This window comes from Bombina bombina, chromosome 2 (assembly GCF_027579735.1).
Source record: "Bombina bombina isolate aBomBom1 chromosome 2, aBomBom1.pri, whole genome shotgun sequence".
Lineage (NCBI taxonomy): Eukaryota > Metazoa > Chordata > Amphibia > Anura > Bombinatoridae > Bombina > Bombina bombina.
In genome coordinates, this window is record NC_069500.1 from 664,550,266 (window position 1) to 664,565,544 (window position 15,279).

The following is a 15,279-nucleotide window of genomic DNA, read 5'->3' on the forward strand; positions in this document are numbered from 1 at the left end:
GAGGGAGGGATAAAAATAAAGACAGCCAATTCCGCTGAAAAAAAAGAATCCACAACCCAAATCAAAAGTTTTAATCATTATAATGAAAAAAACTGAAATTATAAGCAGAAGAATCAAACTGAAACAGCTGCCTGAAGTACTTTTCTACCAAAAACTGCTTCTGAAGAAGAGAAATCAAAATGGTAGAATTTAGTAAAAGTATGCAAAGAAGACTAAGTTGCTGCTTTGCAAATCTGATCAACAGAAGCTTCACTCTTAAAAGCCCAGGAATAGAAACTGACCTAGTAGAATGAGCCGTAATCCTCTGAGGCGGGGGATTTACCCGACTCCAAATAAGCATGATGAATCAAAAGCTTTAACCAAGACGCCAAAGAAATGGCAGAACAATTTCTCTACTAATGTTGTTGGAATTCACAACTTTAGGTAAAAATGTAAATGAAGTCCGCAAAACCGCCTTATCCTGATGAAAAATCAGAAAAGGAGACTCACAAGAAAGAGCAGATAATTCAGAAACTCTTCTAACAGAATAGATGGCCAAAAGGAACAATACTTCCCAAGAAAGTAATTTAATGTCCAGAGAATGCATAGGCTCAAACGGAGGAGCCTGTAAAGCCCTCAAAACCAAATTAAGACCCCAAGGAGGAGAAATTGGCTTAATACGAACCAAAGCCTGTACAAAACAATGAATATCAGGAAGATTAGCAATTTTTCTGTGAAACAGAACAGAAAGAGCAGAGATTTGTCCTTTCAAGGAACTTGCAGACAAACCCTTATCCAAACCATCCTGAAGACACTGTAAAATTCTAGGAATTCTAAAAGAATGCCAAGAGAATTTATGAGAATTACACCATGAAATGTAAGTCTTCCAAACTCGGTAATAAATCTTTCTAGACACAGATTTGCGAGCCTGCAACATAGTATTAATCAGAGAAACCTCTATGACTAAGCACTAGGCGTTCAATCTCCATACCTTCAAATTTAATGATTTGCGATCCTGATGGAAAAATGGACCTTGAGATATGGCCTTAACGGAAGTGGCCAAGGTTGGCAACTGGACATCCTAACAAGATCCGCATACCAAAACCTGTGTGACCATGCGGTAGCAACCAGCAGTACAAATGAACGCTCCATTATGATTTTGGAAATCACTCTTGGAAGAAGAACTGGAGGCGGAAAGACATAAGCAGGTTGATAATTCCAAGGAAGTGACAACGCATCCACTGCTTCCGCTTGAGGATCCCTGGACAGATACCTGTGAAGTTTCCTGTTTATATGAGAAGCCATCAGATCTATTTCTGGAAGCCCCCACATCTGAACAATCTGAAGAAACACATCTGGGTGAAGAGACCATTCTCCCGGATGTAAAGTTTGGCGACTGAGATAATCCGCTTCCCAATTGTCTATACCTGAGATATGGACCGCAGAGATTAGACAGGAGCTGGATTCCGCCCATGCAAGTATCTGAGATACTTCTTTCATAGCTTGAGGACTGCGAGTCCCACCTTGATGATTAACATACGCCACGGTTGTGACATTGTCTGTCTGAAAACAAATAAACGGTTCTCTCTTCAGAAGAGGCCAAAACTGAAGAGCTCTGAGAATCACACGGAGTTCCAAAATATTGATTGGTAATCTTGCCTCTTGAGATTTCAAAACCCCCTGCGCTGTCAGAGATCCCCAGACAGCTCCCCAACCTGAAAGACTTGCATCTGTTGTAATCACAGTCCAGGTTGGACGAACAAAAGAGGCCCCTTGAATTAAACGATGGTGATCTAACCACCAAGTCAGAGATAGTCGACTATTGGAATGTAAGGATATTAATTGTGATATCTTTGTATAATCCCTGCACCATTGGCTCAGCATATAAAGCTGAAGAGGTCTCATGTGAAAACGAGCAAAGGGGATCGCGTCCGATGCTGCAGTCATGAGACCTAAAACCTCCATGCACATAGCAACTGAAGGGAATGACTGAGACTGAAGGTTCCGACAAACTGAAACCAATTTCAGACGTCTTGTCTGTTAGAGACAAAGTCATGGATACTGAATCTATTTGGAATCCTAAAAAGGTTACCCTTGTCTGAGGAATCAAGGAACTTTTTGGTAAATTGATCCTCCAACCATGTCTTTGAAGAAACACTAGTTGATTTGTGTGAGATTCTGCAGAATGTAAAGACTGAGCAAGTACCAAGATATCGTCCAAATAAGGAAAACGCCGCAATACCCCGCTCTCTGATTAGAGAGTAGGGCACCGAGAACCTTTGAAAAGATCCTTGGAGCTGTTGCTAGGCCAAAAGGAAGAGCAACAAATTGGTAATGCTTGTCTAGAAAAGAGAATCTCAGGAACCGATAGTGATCTGGATGAATCGGAATATGAAGATATGCATCCTGTAAGTCTATTGTGGACATATAATGCCCTTGCTGAACAAAAGGCAGAATAGTCCTTAGTCAGCATTTTGAATGATGGTATTCTTACATAACAATTCAAGATTTTTAGATCCAGAACTGGTCTGAAAGAATTCTCTTTCTTTGGAACAATGAACAGATTTGAATAAAACCCCAGACCCCGTTCCGGAAAGGGAACTGGCACAATTACCCCGGATAACTCCAGGTCTGAAACACACTTCAGGAAAGCCTGAGCCTTTACTGGGTTCACTGGAATGCGTGAGAGAAAGAAACTTCACACAGGCGGTCTTGCCTTGAAACCTATTCTGTACCCTTGAGAAACAATGTTCTGGATCCAATGATTTTGGATTGAATTGATCCAAACATCTTGAAAAATCTTAGTCTGCCCCCTACCAGCTGCGCTGGAATGAGGGCCGCACCATCATGCGGACTTGGGGGCTGGTTTTGATTTTCTAAAAGGCTTGGATTTATTCCAGACTGGAGAAGGCTTCCAATTGGAAACCGTTCCTTTAGGGGAAGGGTCAGGTTTCTGTTCCTTATTCTGACGAAAGGAACGAAAAACGGTTAGCAGCCCTAAATTTACCCTTAGATTTTTTTATCCTGAGGCAAAAAGGCTCCCTTCCCCCCAGTGACAGTTGAAATAATAGAATCCAACTGAGAATAAAATAATTACCTTGGAAAGAAAGAGAGCAATGTTGACTTAGAAGTCATATCCGCATTCCAAGATTTAAGCCATAAAGCTCTTCTAGCTAAAATAGCTAAAGACATATACCTGACATCAATTCTAATGATATAAAAAATGGCATCACAAATGAAATTATTAGCATGTTGAATTAGCTTAACAATGCTACACACATTAGGATATGGTATTTGTTGCGCTAAAGTTTCCAACCAAAAAGTTGAAGCCACAGCAACATCAGCCAAAGAAATAGCAGGCCTAAGAAGATGACCTGAACATAAATAAGCCTTCCTTAGATAAGATTCAAGCTTCCTACCTAAAGGATCTTTAAAAGAAGTACCATCTGCCGTTGGAATAGTAGTACGCTTTGCAAGAGTAGAGATAGCCCCACCAACTTTGGGGATCTTTTCCCAAAACTCCAATCTATGAGTCGGCAAAGGGTACAGTTTCTTAAACCTTGAAGAAGGAGTAAATGAAGTACCCAGACTATTCCAATCCCTAGAAATTACATCTGAAATAGCATCAGGAACTGGAAAAACCTCTGGAATAACTACATTAGGTTTAAAAACCGAATTTAAACGTTTACTGGTTTTAATATCAAGAGGACTAGTCTCCTCCATATCTAATGCAATCAACACCTCTTTTAATAAAGAACGAATATACTCCATTTTAAATAAATATGAAGTTTTGTCAGTGTCAATATCTGGGTCAGAATCTTCTGAACCAGATAGATCCTCATCAGAGATAGATAAATCAGAATGCTGAATGAAAATAGCACCCCTTATTTCTATTGTAGGTAGTGCATCATCTTGAATGCCTCTAATCTCAACCCTAAAATGATTTACCATGTTTATTCACACTTTTTTTCAAATCTCAAATTGATGTATTCTTCATTGAAATTTCCTTTACTTTCGACACCACACCCCTTTTTATATTTTGCACCAAAAAAAAAAAGTTTGGGAAAAAACAAACAAACAGGAAAAGGGCTTTAACAGACAAATACATGTCTAAAACAGGAATACATAAATTTATTAATTTTTACAGACAAATATACACACAATATGTATACGATTTTTTTTTTTATATAAATATATACAGGTGGCCTTCGGTTTAAGACTGTTCAATTTGCGCCGTTTCAGAATAATGCCCCTTTTTTCCCAGTCATGTGACTGCTATTGAAAAGCATTGAGAAGCAGTGCATTCATTAAAATAGCCAGTAGTTGGAGCTGTCTGCTTGTGTTGCAGCAAAGAGATGCCAAGCAAGCCAGATGTGATCAATGGATCAGCTTTCAAAGGAACAAGATCTAGCAGCCACTTCCCTTAGCTGCAGACTCAATGCAGAGAACTGTTTGCAGAAATAGGCAAGTAAAAAAAAACATTTTGTTCATTAAACTTAGTTTGATGATGATACAGCCTGTTGTGTAATTATGTTATTAGATGCTGTTTAGCAAATGTTTTTGCTCATTAAACTTAGATTGATGATACAGTCTGTGTGATAATTTTATTAGGTACTGTTAGCAAATGTTTTTGTTCATTAAACTTAGTTTGATGATACAATCTATTTTATTAGGTTTACAGGGAGTGCAGAATTATTAGGCAAGTTGTATTTTTGAGGATTCATTTTATTATTGAACAACAACCATGTTCTCAATGAACCCAAAAAACTCATTAATATCAAAGCTGAATAGTTTTGGAAGTAGTTTTTAGTTTGTTTTTAGTTATAGCTATTTTAGGGGGATATCTGTGTGTGCAGGTGACTATTACTGTGCATAATTATTAGGCAACTTAACAAAAAAAAAAATATATACCCATTTCAATTATTTATTTTTACCAGTGAAACCAATATAACATCTCAACATTCACAAATATACATTTCTGACATTCAAAAACAAAACAAAAACAAATCAGTGACCAATATAGCCACCTTTCTTTGCAAGGACACTCAAAAGCCTGCCATCCATGGATTCTGTCAGTGTTTTGATCTGTTCACCATAAACATTGCGTGCAGCAGCAACCACAGCCTCCCAGACACTGTTCAGAGAGGTGTACTGTTTTCCCTCCTTGTAAATCTCACATTTGATGATGGACCACAGGTTCTCAATGGGGTTCAGATCAGGTGAACAAGGAGGCCATGTCATTAGATTTTCTTCTTTTATACCCTTTCTTGCCAGCCACGCTGTGGAGTACTTGGACGCGTGTGATGGAGCATTGTCCTGCATGAAAATCATGTTTTTCTTGAAGGATGCAGACTTATTCCTGTACCACTGCTTGAAGAAGGTGTCTTCCAGAAACTGGCAGTAGGACTGGGAGTTGAGCTTGACTCCATCCTCAACCCGAAAAGGCCCCACAAGCTAATTTTTGATGATACCAGCCCAAACCAGTACTCCACCTCCACCTTGCTGGCGTCTGAGTCGGACTGGAGCTCTCTGCCCTTTACCAATCCAGCCACGGCCCATCAAGACTCTCATTTCATCAGTCCATAAAACCTTAGAAAAATCAGTCTTGAGATATTTCTTGGCCCAGTCTTGACATTTCAGCTTGTGTGTCTTGTTCAGTGGTGGTCGTCTTTCAGCCTTTCTTACCTTGGCCATGTCTCTGAGTATTGCACACCTTGTGCTTTTGGGCACTCCAGTGATGTTGCAGCTCTGAAATATGGCCAAACTGGTGGCAAGTGGCATCTTGGCAGCTGCACGCTTGACTTTTCTCAGTTCATGGGCAGTTATTTTGCGCCTTGGTTTTTCCACACGCTTCTTGCGACCCTGTTGACTATTTTGAATGAAACGCTTGATTGTTCGATGATCACGCTTCAGAAGCTTTGCAATTTTAAGAGTGCTGCATCCCTCTGCAAGATATCTCACTATTTTTGACTTTTCTGAGCCTGTCAAGTCCTTCTTTTGACCCATTTTGCCAAAGGAAAGGAAGTTGCCTAATAATTATGCACACCTGATATAGGGTGTTGATGTCATTAGACCACACCCCTTCTCATTACAGAGATGCACATCACCTAATATGCTTAATTGGTAGTAGGCTTTTGAGCCTATACAGCTTGGAGTAAGACAACATGCATAAAGAGGATGATGTGGTCAAAATACTCATTTGCCTAATAATTCTGCACTCCCTGTATAATGCTGTTTAGCATTTAAAAGTCTTCATTTAAAACTTTAAAAATAATGTATTAGGTGTTACTTATGACAATTTTGAGAGGGGCTTCAACCTAACTCCCTCACTTCCCATTGACTTGTATTCTAAACTGGGTTTCAATTTACAACCATTCCTTCTGGAACCTAACCCTGGCGTAAACTGAGGGTGACACACATATCCAAAATAACATCAGATATATGTAGAAATATAAATGTATGAATAAACAGAACATATTCTGCTATGTGAAGAGCATTGGAACACGAAATATTGATATTTTCATGTCGTGTTAACGCACCTGAGAATATGTGATCGTGTTTGCGTTTGAGTGTGGGGTGTGCTCGATATTTTAAGTTCGGCTCAAGCAAAAACAGTTTACTTTCAATTTGTAATACGAGCTTAAAAAGCTTAATTATGGAGCAGTTAACGATCAAGAGAGAGTGTTAAATGACGCTTCACTTGTAATCTGGCCCTTAGTCTTTTAAATAGCTGGGCCATTTTGCTTTCTGCCAAACTAACTGTACTGCTTTAAATAAAGGATAATCTAGAACCGAAAGTTTATAAAATATTTACTTTCCCTCTGGTGCAATAACAATACAGCTATGTCAGCACAGCATATAGGCTGCTAACAGACTGCAGACAAATCCTGCTGATCAAATGCTGAAGGAGGAACCACAGCATTCTAAAACAAAGCTACCCTATTTTTTCAACTTATAGTTGGTGAACAAAAAAAACCTTTTCTTTCATGATTCAGATACAGCACAATTTTAAACAACTTTCCAATTTATTGCTCTTATCAGTTTTACTTCATACGCTTGGTATCTTTTGTTGAAGCAGCAATGCACTACTGGGAGCTAGCTAAACACTTCAGATGAGCCAATTAAAAAAAAGTGGCATATGTGCAGCCAATGATAAGCAGCTAGCTCCCAGTAGTACATTGCTGCTCCTCACTCTACCTTTGTATGCTTTCAACGAAGAATAACACAAAAATAAAGCAAAATTAGATAATAGAAGTTGAAGTTGTTTGAAACTGCATGTTCTCTTTCCTTTCCCAGTCATAGCACATGGAGCCTTGCAGGCTGTATGTGGATTAAATATAGTCCATAATGCTCTTGTTGAGTTTGAATGTTTAATAATAAACTTAAAAATAATTATTAAAGAAATTAGGACAACTCAAACCTTATTTTTAATTGATCAACAAATTCAGGAGCTATAGAGGCTTTAAAGTTAATTAAAAAAAAAAAAAAAAAAAATTAAAAAAATACAGAATAAGACAAAAAGTATTAGGAGGGCTCTGCTGCCTTAAGAGCTTACAATCCAAAAACGTAGAAACACTAGGTTACCAGAAATGAACTAAACACGCTACCTACAAAAATGCTCACACACTGCTGAACGTGCCTGGAGGAAATCCCGCTCTGAACCTGATTTCCTGCACTATAAGTTCATTCTTTACTCTTACACCTCTGCCCTTCGCTTAGCTAAGCAAACATAGTTCATTTCTGGATTCATCCTGAGCATGCTACATTGTACTCATAGCATTGATGTAACCTCTTGATAGCACATAAAACACATGCATCAGCAAATGATCACCTATTTACCTCCCCTAGTAGAATTCTTGGGTCAAGAACCTTGTGTCAGTAAGCTTGCAATGTAAATAAGAAGTACTGCTAGATGCATGCAACACAGTTCAACCCAGCTATAGTAGACCCAGGGAGGTTTAGCAATCCGTCCTAAAAAACAAACAAAACATAACTTACAAAAACTGATTAAATCGGGCCATGTCAGAGGGACTCATATTTAATGTATAAAAGAGAAGTCGAAAGGAGAAGGCAGAGTGTGAGTGGGTGATCCAGATGCTGTAACAGCACTAAACAAGGAAATTGAAGGGATAGGGAAGGGAGGAGAGGATGTACAAGCCTAGTTGCCACTCAACCAGATGGAAGTGACAAGTGACTAAGCCGCTGCATGACACAAGGGGAGAGAAAGATTATTTTATGAGCTGGTATCACAGCTGTATAAAGAGTATTTTACCAGACATTAGGAACATTTTTAGGTGCTAAAGCAGGGCTCGACAAACCCAGGAGCCTGGCAGCCACTGGCTCCTAGAATTTTACCCCTGGCTCTTAACTTTTTGGGTTATTCTCCATATATCTATATACAAATCCCACTGTCTGGCTCATAAAAATATGCCTGGCTCCTAAATATTCTTACTGGCTCCTAAATGTTAAAGGGACAGTCTAGTATTAATTAAACTTTCATTATTCAGATAGGACTTTTAATTTTAATCAACTTTCCAATTTACTTTTATCATCAAAGTTGCTTTTTTCTCTTGGTATTCTTAGTTTAAACTAAACATAGGTAGGCTCATATGCTAATTTCTAAGCCTTTGAGGGCTGCCTCTTATCACAGGCTTTTTAAATCTCTTTTCAACACAAAGAGACAGAATAATAAACAATCATAGTCATGTGATCAGGAGGCTGGAAGAAGGTTCCTAGATACAAGGTAATCACAGAGGTAAAAAGTATATTAATATAACTGTGTTGTTTATGCAAAACTGGGAAATGGGTAATAAAGGGATTATCTATCTTTTAAAACAATAACAATTCTAAGGTAGACTGTCCCTTTAAACAGATTTGTCAAGCACTGTGCTAAGGCACATCAAATTTGTCATGCCCTGATGAGACATACATTTGATCCAATTAGAAGACAAGAATGAGTTACCTGTTTAAGACAGAAGGTTGAGTAAACAGCTGGAGAGGGCCATATGTTGGACAAACAAAGTAAGAGGTCAGAAACAAGGGTGTGAAAATAATTTAGCTAAAGAACTTTAAGCAACTTTTTCATGAGTGATATGAAGCGGAGGGGGGGGGGGAGTTTAAAACCGCTTGTAGCCAACTGTGGGCACTTTATACTACAATGTTACTTGTAGAAAATAAATAAAGGGGGGAAATTCTAAGCTTATCTTTTAAAAAAAAAAATTACTGGGCACTTATAAGAAGAAATATTCACTATGAGTGTAGAGGTTATATTACAACTTTAAAATGCTGTCATGGTAGATCTGGTTTGCATTTAGTGTCACTTGCTGGCATGTTAAGCAAAAAACAAGTTTTTAAATGATTTTTTTTTACTTCATTAAGTGTCCTAAAGAGTAGGACAGAAAATCTGGGTATTCCACTGTGGCACGGCATAGGAATACAACAACTTTCATTGCTGTCTTTAGTGTAACAGCAGCTGTCACTTGTCTTCATGTTTAGTGATGGTCAAAGTCATAAGACCATGTGCTTAGTACAAGTTAGCCTCACAACAAGCCAAAACTATATGAAAACTTGTTTTTTATTATTTTTTTAAAATACTTAAAGGGACAGTCTACACCTTAGTCATCTTAAAGTCTTACCTAAGATTAAACTGCAAATAGTCTGCTGCATCATTTCTATATCATGTAGCAGGAATGGTAAAAAAAAAAAAAAAAGAAAAAAAAAATAATAATATTGTTTCTGGCTACTTTAAAATGGTTGCCAAGCTCTGCCCACTGATGACATCATGATCAGGGCTGCATATGGCTTTCAATCACAAAAGGCTCACTAGTTGGATTCGGACTGTCAATGATATTCAGGAGAGTGCCGAGATGCAGCCCAGATCGTAATGTCATCAGTGGGCAGAGTTGCAAGCCATTTCAAACAATATTCATTTTAAAATAACTACCATTCCTACTGCATAATTTAGAAATGGTGAAGGAGACTATTTGCAGTATAATCTAAGGTAAGACTTTAAGATGACTAAGGTGTAGACTGTCCCTTTAAATCTCAGAGTAATAGTACTTCTATTTGCCACAGAGTTCTAGGACAGCTAACATAGTGACAAAAAAAACAAAAACATTTTGTAATTATTACAACTTTTCTGCAGGCGTGCAATAAACAGACTTGCTGAGTGTGAAAATGTTCTGAATGCATTAACACCTGGACTGCTGCATTTGCAGAACTGTAAAAGTAAACAACGCCTCCCACAGTCATTCTGTTAACAACACTTAAAGGGACATTAAAACATTTTTTTTCTTATTCAGAGAGCATATACTTTTAAACAACTTTCCAATTTGCTTCATTCTCTTGGTATCTTTGTTGAAAGAAAAGCAATTCACTACTGGAAGCAAGCTGAACACATCAAGTGAGCCAATGGCAATAAGCATATATGTGCAGTCATCAATAAGCAAATAGCTCCCAGTATCCAGTGCAGCTCCTACACCTGCCTAGCTATGCTTTTCAACAAAGGATACCAATAGAACAAAGAAAATTAAATGGTAGAAGTAAAATGGAAAGTTGTTTAAAATTGCATATTCTATATAATATAAATAATGAAAGCTGAATTTTGGCTTTATCATTCTAAATTATTTTGCAGTTACTTTTTTATCACCTGTGTTGAGGCCAATTAGGGACATAAATAAAAAAATGTAGGTCTGCAGTGTGCACTTCAAATTTGAAAACTCAAACTTTCAGAGTTAAAAGGGATATTCCAGCCAAAATCGGAATATATACGGATGCATTTTAGTTTTGAATTGCATTTTTGTAATAGACATGCGTTAGCAAAAATGCTTCTAATAAAAGCTATAGTGGTTTTAAATGTGTATTTAAGTATGCACCGTTAATTGCTGACATGATACAAGCCCCACTGGTTCTCTGAGCAGCTGCAGTATTTAAATGCTGGTGCACTGAGACTATCTAGCTATGAATCACATGCACGTGCAGAGAAAAAAAATGTTAAACACTAAAACAGTGATAACTTTACTAGAAGCATTTTTGCCAATAAATGTATATTGCAAATATGTTTCTATTCAAATATGTAATTCATCTAGGTGCATTTAAATTTTGACTGGCATGTCCATTTAACCCTTTGAGTGCTAATGACGGCTCTGAGCCGTTACAGCGTTTCTCACTCTGGTGCTAATGACGGCTTAGAGCTGTCATGAGCACTCTCCCACCTTGAGGGAGATCTGGGTTCTCCTAACCTCTCCTACCCCGGCGATCGTGCCTCTAGAGTGACAAGCATCGCCAGGGCTTCACGTGATGCACGGTGACGTCATGCGCAATGACGTCACCGCACAACTTTATTTATACTTAACAATGTTAAGTATAGGAGAAGGGGGCATGCTACTTAGAAGCCTGCATCTCAGGCATCTAAGCAGCTACAGACCCCCAAGACCCACTGTTGGAAAGGTAATCGCCTAACCTTTCCAACAGTGTAAGTGTGGGGGGTCTGTTTAAAAAAAAAAAAAAAAAAAAGTTAAAAATGTTTTTTTCAAAAATTAAAAAAAACCTTAGAAAATATTAGCACCCAGGTGGGAAAGTGCTTAGCACTCAAAGGGTTAATTTAATGCATTGGTCAAATAAACAGTGAAATAATATGTCAGTGTTTTTGTATTAAACAGTTAATATTACAAAGTGTTTTATGTCCCTATAACAGTATAGGAACTTGCTAGTAGCAAGTGGATACATAATATATTATAGTGGGTACAAATTAACAGAGAACTTACTTATTAAGTTACTAGCCTGATCTACAGTTAGTAAGCAACGTCACAATTCAGGCAGGAACGAGCACGTTAACTGGAACGCGCGCGCTCAAGTAGCGTCTCCATTTGGAGCGCAACATAAGAGTGGACCAATCAACAAACAGCTCACTCCACCATCGCCGCAGTTTTAGTCGAGAAGCAGCTGACAACTTAGCGCGTGCCAGTGTCATCCACCCGTCCTCGAGCGGTTGACTCGCGGGCGGTTAAGAGACCACTAACTTGACAGCGACCAGAGGGGGGCGTATGTCCCTAGTTAAACTGTCACCATTACTCCTTCCCTACAAATTCTGCAGCTAATACAATAGTCCCACCACCTTTACAACTGTCAGGGACATCAAATAAACCATAAGACGGGTCTATGTTTACCGTTTCCTCCATGTCGATATCGATTTGAAAGGTCTGCTGCTGAAGAGTTTTCAGTGTGATCGGCATGTTGGCAGCTCAGTGTGTCCCCCTGTTGTAAGGTAGTAAACTCCGGCCCTGTGTTCAGTCTTGTAAATCAGCAGTGGTGCACCCGCGTAATCCTCCTATTAAATGTAATTGCAACCTTCACACTATCTCGCTTTTTCGGCGAGAAAATAGGAAAACGTCCGTAGTACCGTCTCAATGCTTGCCGGTACTTCTGCCTTAACTTTTTCTAGTGTTTTTGCTGACGATTATTTAGCTGTCTCATCAGCACGGCCTGTCCAACGCCATCATGACTCCACTCAGTTCGAGGCGCGTAAGAGCGCATGCGCCACTCTGAGGCTACTCGCGCCGTCACGAAGGAGGGGCAATAGGTGACAGCATCGTTATGTGGGAGGGTTTTTTTCTATAAAAAAAAAAAAAGGCGTGGTGTAGTGTGTTGATTGGTAGTTACCAGTGTAATGACTTAGTATATTATAATTTCTTTCCTCCGTTTGCTGCAGTTGTTTCTCTGCAGATATAGGTGTTCAAGCAGCCAGATTGTATTACGTGTTATGTGCAATAGATATACACCTTACATTGGGGGAAAAAATGTACGTATTGCACACACGTTTTAATTTCACATGTCGTGCTGCAAATATCTAGTCCTCAGAAGTGATTAACAATATATTTTACTCAATTTGAATAATGTATTGTTACAGTTTAAGAAAACCACCCAACATTGCCATATGTATGTAATTCGAGTAAGTGTTGTGTAATGTAAAACGTTATTCTTCAGCTGCTGTCCAGCAGCAGGTAAAAAAAATGAAGAAATGAACAGCAGCCAATCAGCATCAGCAGTGCAGAGGTCATGAACTGTTTACTGTGATCACATGAGATTTCACTTAAAGGGACATAATACGCATGCTAAATTACTTGAAACTGATGCAGTATAACTGTAAAAAAGCTGACAGGAAAATATCACTTGAGCATCTCTATGTAAAAAAGAATATATTTACCTCACAATCTCCTCAGCTCACCAGAGTAAGTTCTGTGTAAAAAGTTATACTCAGCTGCTGCCCTGCTGCAGGTAAAAATAATGAAGAAATGAACAGCAGCCAATCAGCATCAGCAGTGCTGAGGTAATGATTTGAACTCTTTTACTGTGATCTCATGAGATTTCACTTAACTCTAATGATATTTCATAGTGCACTTCCTTAAACGGAATAGGGAAATAATATGAGTGTGCACGAAGCTCACTCCCTTGCCTGTCCGGGACAGACATACTTATTTGCTGCTTAAAGTGGCAGAAACCCAAACATTTTCATTCAGGATTCAGATAGAGAATACAATTTTAAACAACTTTCTAATGTACTATTATCTAATCTGTTTCATTCTCTTTGTATCATTTGTTGAAGGAGCAGCAATGCACTAATGGTTTCTAACTGAACACAGGGGTGAGACAATCACAAGCAATATATATATATATATATATATATATATATATATATATATATATATATGCAGCCACCAATCAACAGCTAGAACCTAGGTTCTCTGCTGTCCCAAGCTTGCCTAGATAAACCTTTCATCAAAGGATAACAAGAGAAGGAGGCAAATTAAATAATAGAAGTAAATTGGAAAGTTGTTCAAAATGTTATTCTTTATCTGAATCATGAAAGAACATTTTTGGGTTTCATGTTCCTTTAAAGTCCTTTGCAATGAGGTTTGAATACTTAGGACATTTTGAGGTAAATTATCTTTCTTTTTTACATAGGGATGTTCAGGTGATATTTTCTAGTCAGTTTTTTACAGCTGTGCTGCATCACTTTCAAGTGTATCAACATTTGGGTATCATGCAGTATAACTCTCATGACATTTCATAGTAATATGAGTGTGCACAAGGCTCACTCCCTTGCCTGTTCCGGAACAGGCATAATGATTTGCTGCTTAAAGGGCCATAATACCCAAATGTTTAAACACTTGAAAGTGATGCAGCATAGCTGTAAAAACCTGACTAGAAAATATCTCCTGAACATCTCTATGTAAAAAAGAAAGATATTTTACCTCAAAAGTTCCTCAGTAGCCGCCTGCCATTGTAAAGGATTTCTAAGCAGCATCTTAGTGTGTCTGTCCTGGGACATCTGAAGGGGCGAGCTTACGTGCACTCTCATCTTATTTCACCAATCAAGTAAAGGAAGTTTACAATGAAATCTCATGAGAGTCAAGTCAAATCTCATGAGATCACAGTAAGAGTTCATGACCTCAGCACTGCTGATGCTGATTGGCTGCTGTTCATTTCTTCATTTTTTTTTTGTTTTTTTACCTGCAGCTGGTTGCAGCTGAGTATAACTTTTTACACAGAACTTACTCTGCAGAGCTGAGGAGATTGTGAGGTAAAATATCTTCCTTTTTTACATAGAGATGCTCAGGTGATATTTTCCTGTCAGCTTTTTACAGTTATACTGCATCAGTTTCAAGTGATTTAGCATATGAGTATTATGTCCCTTGAAGGTCTTTGCAATGGGGTTTGAATACTTAGGACATTTTTTTTTTTTGGTTTCCAAAGCTTTATTTAAATTAAATAAAATAAACATACACATTATGCAGTGATTGAACAAAACATCCAGCAAGAGTAATACAATATTGTGTTTCATAATTAAACAATGTGCTATCTTTTCCAGAACATACATCATATTCCATAGCTTTAGAACTTTAAAATATACACATCCATGTTTTTCTCATGGAGACCAATTTTTTTTTTTTTTTTTCTGTATAAGAATATTAGATGAATTTAAATAAGGAGAAGGCAAGGAAAGAAAAAAAAAAAAAAAAAGTTATTTAGTTAATAAAATGGCTAATGGTCGGGTATTCCGGGGTCTATAGAAATGTTATGAGGCATGGGGAGAGGGTAAAAGTACCATAGTTTTTTTTTTGTACGTTTCATCTTGGGGCTCTTCTAAGTGACATCGGCTATGGTATGACAATCTGCCCAATGGACATCAACAGCTGGGGGATATATGATATTAAAGTGTAGTTGTCTCTGCTAAGACTAAGCAGCGATCTGTATAATGAATAATTAATTCTGCTGTTACAAGGAGTTTCTCTCTCGTTA

At 38.1% G+C, this 15,279-nt stretch overlaps 1 protein-coding gene across 1 annotated transcript in view; it reads right to left on the reverse strand.

Annotated features, from left to right (window-relative positions):
• The window catches only part of RAD23B (RAD23 homolog B, nucleotide excision repair protein), a 296,312-nt gene extending 283,791 nt beyond the window's left edge, over positions 1–12,521 (reverse strand). Inside the window, exon 1 of the mRNA XM_053702609.1 lies at positions 12,147–12,521. Coding sequence (XP_053558584.1) covers positions 12,147–12,212 — 66 coding nt within the window. The 5' untranslated portion in view covers positions 12,213–12,521. The remainder of the gene's footprint in view (positions 1–12,146) is intronic.
• Positions 12,522–15,279: the final 2,758 nt, after the last annotated feature.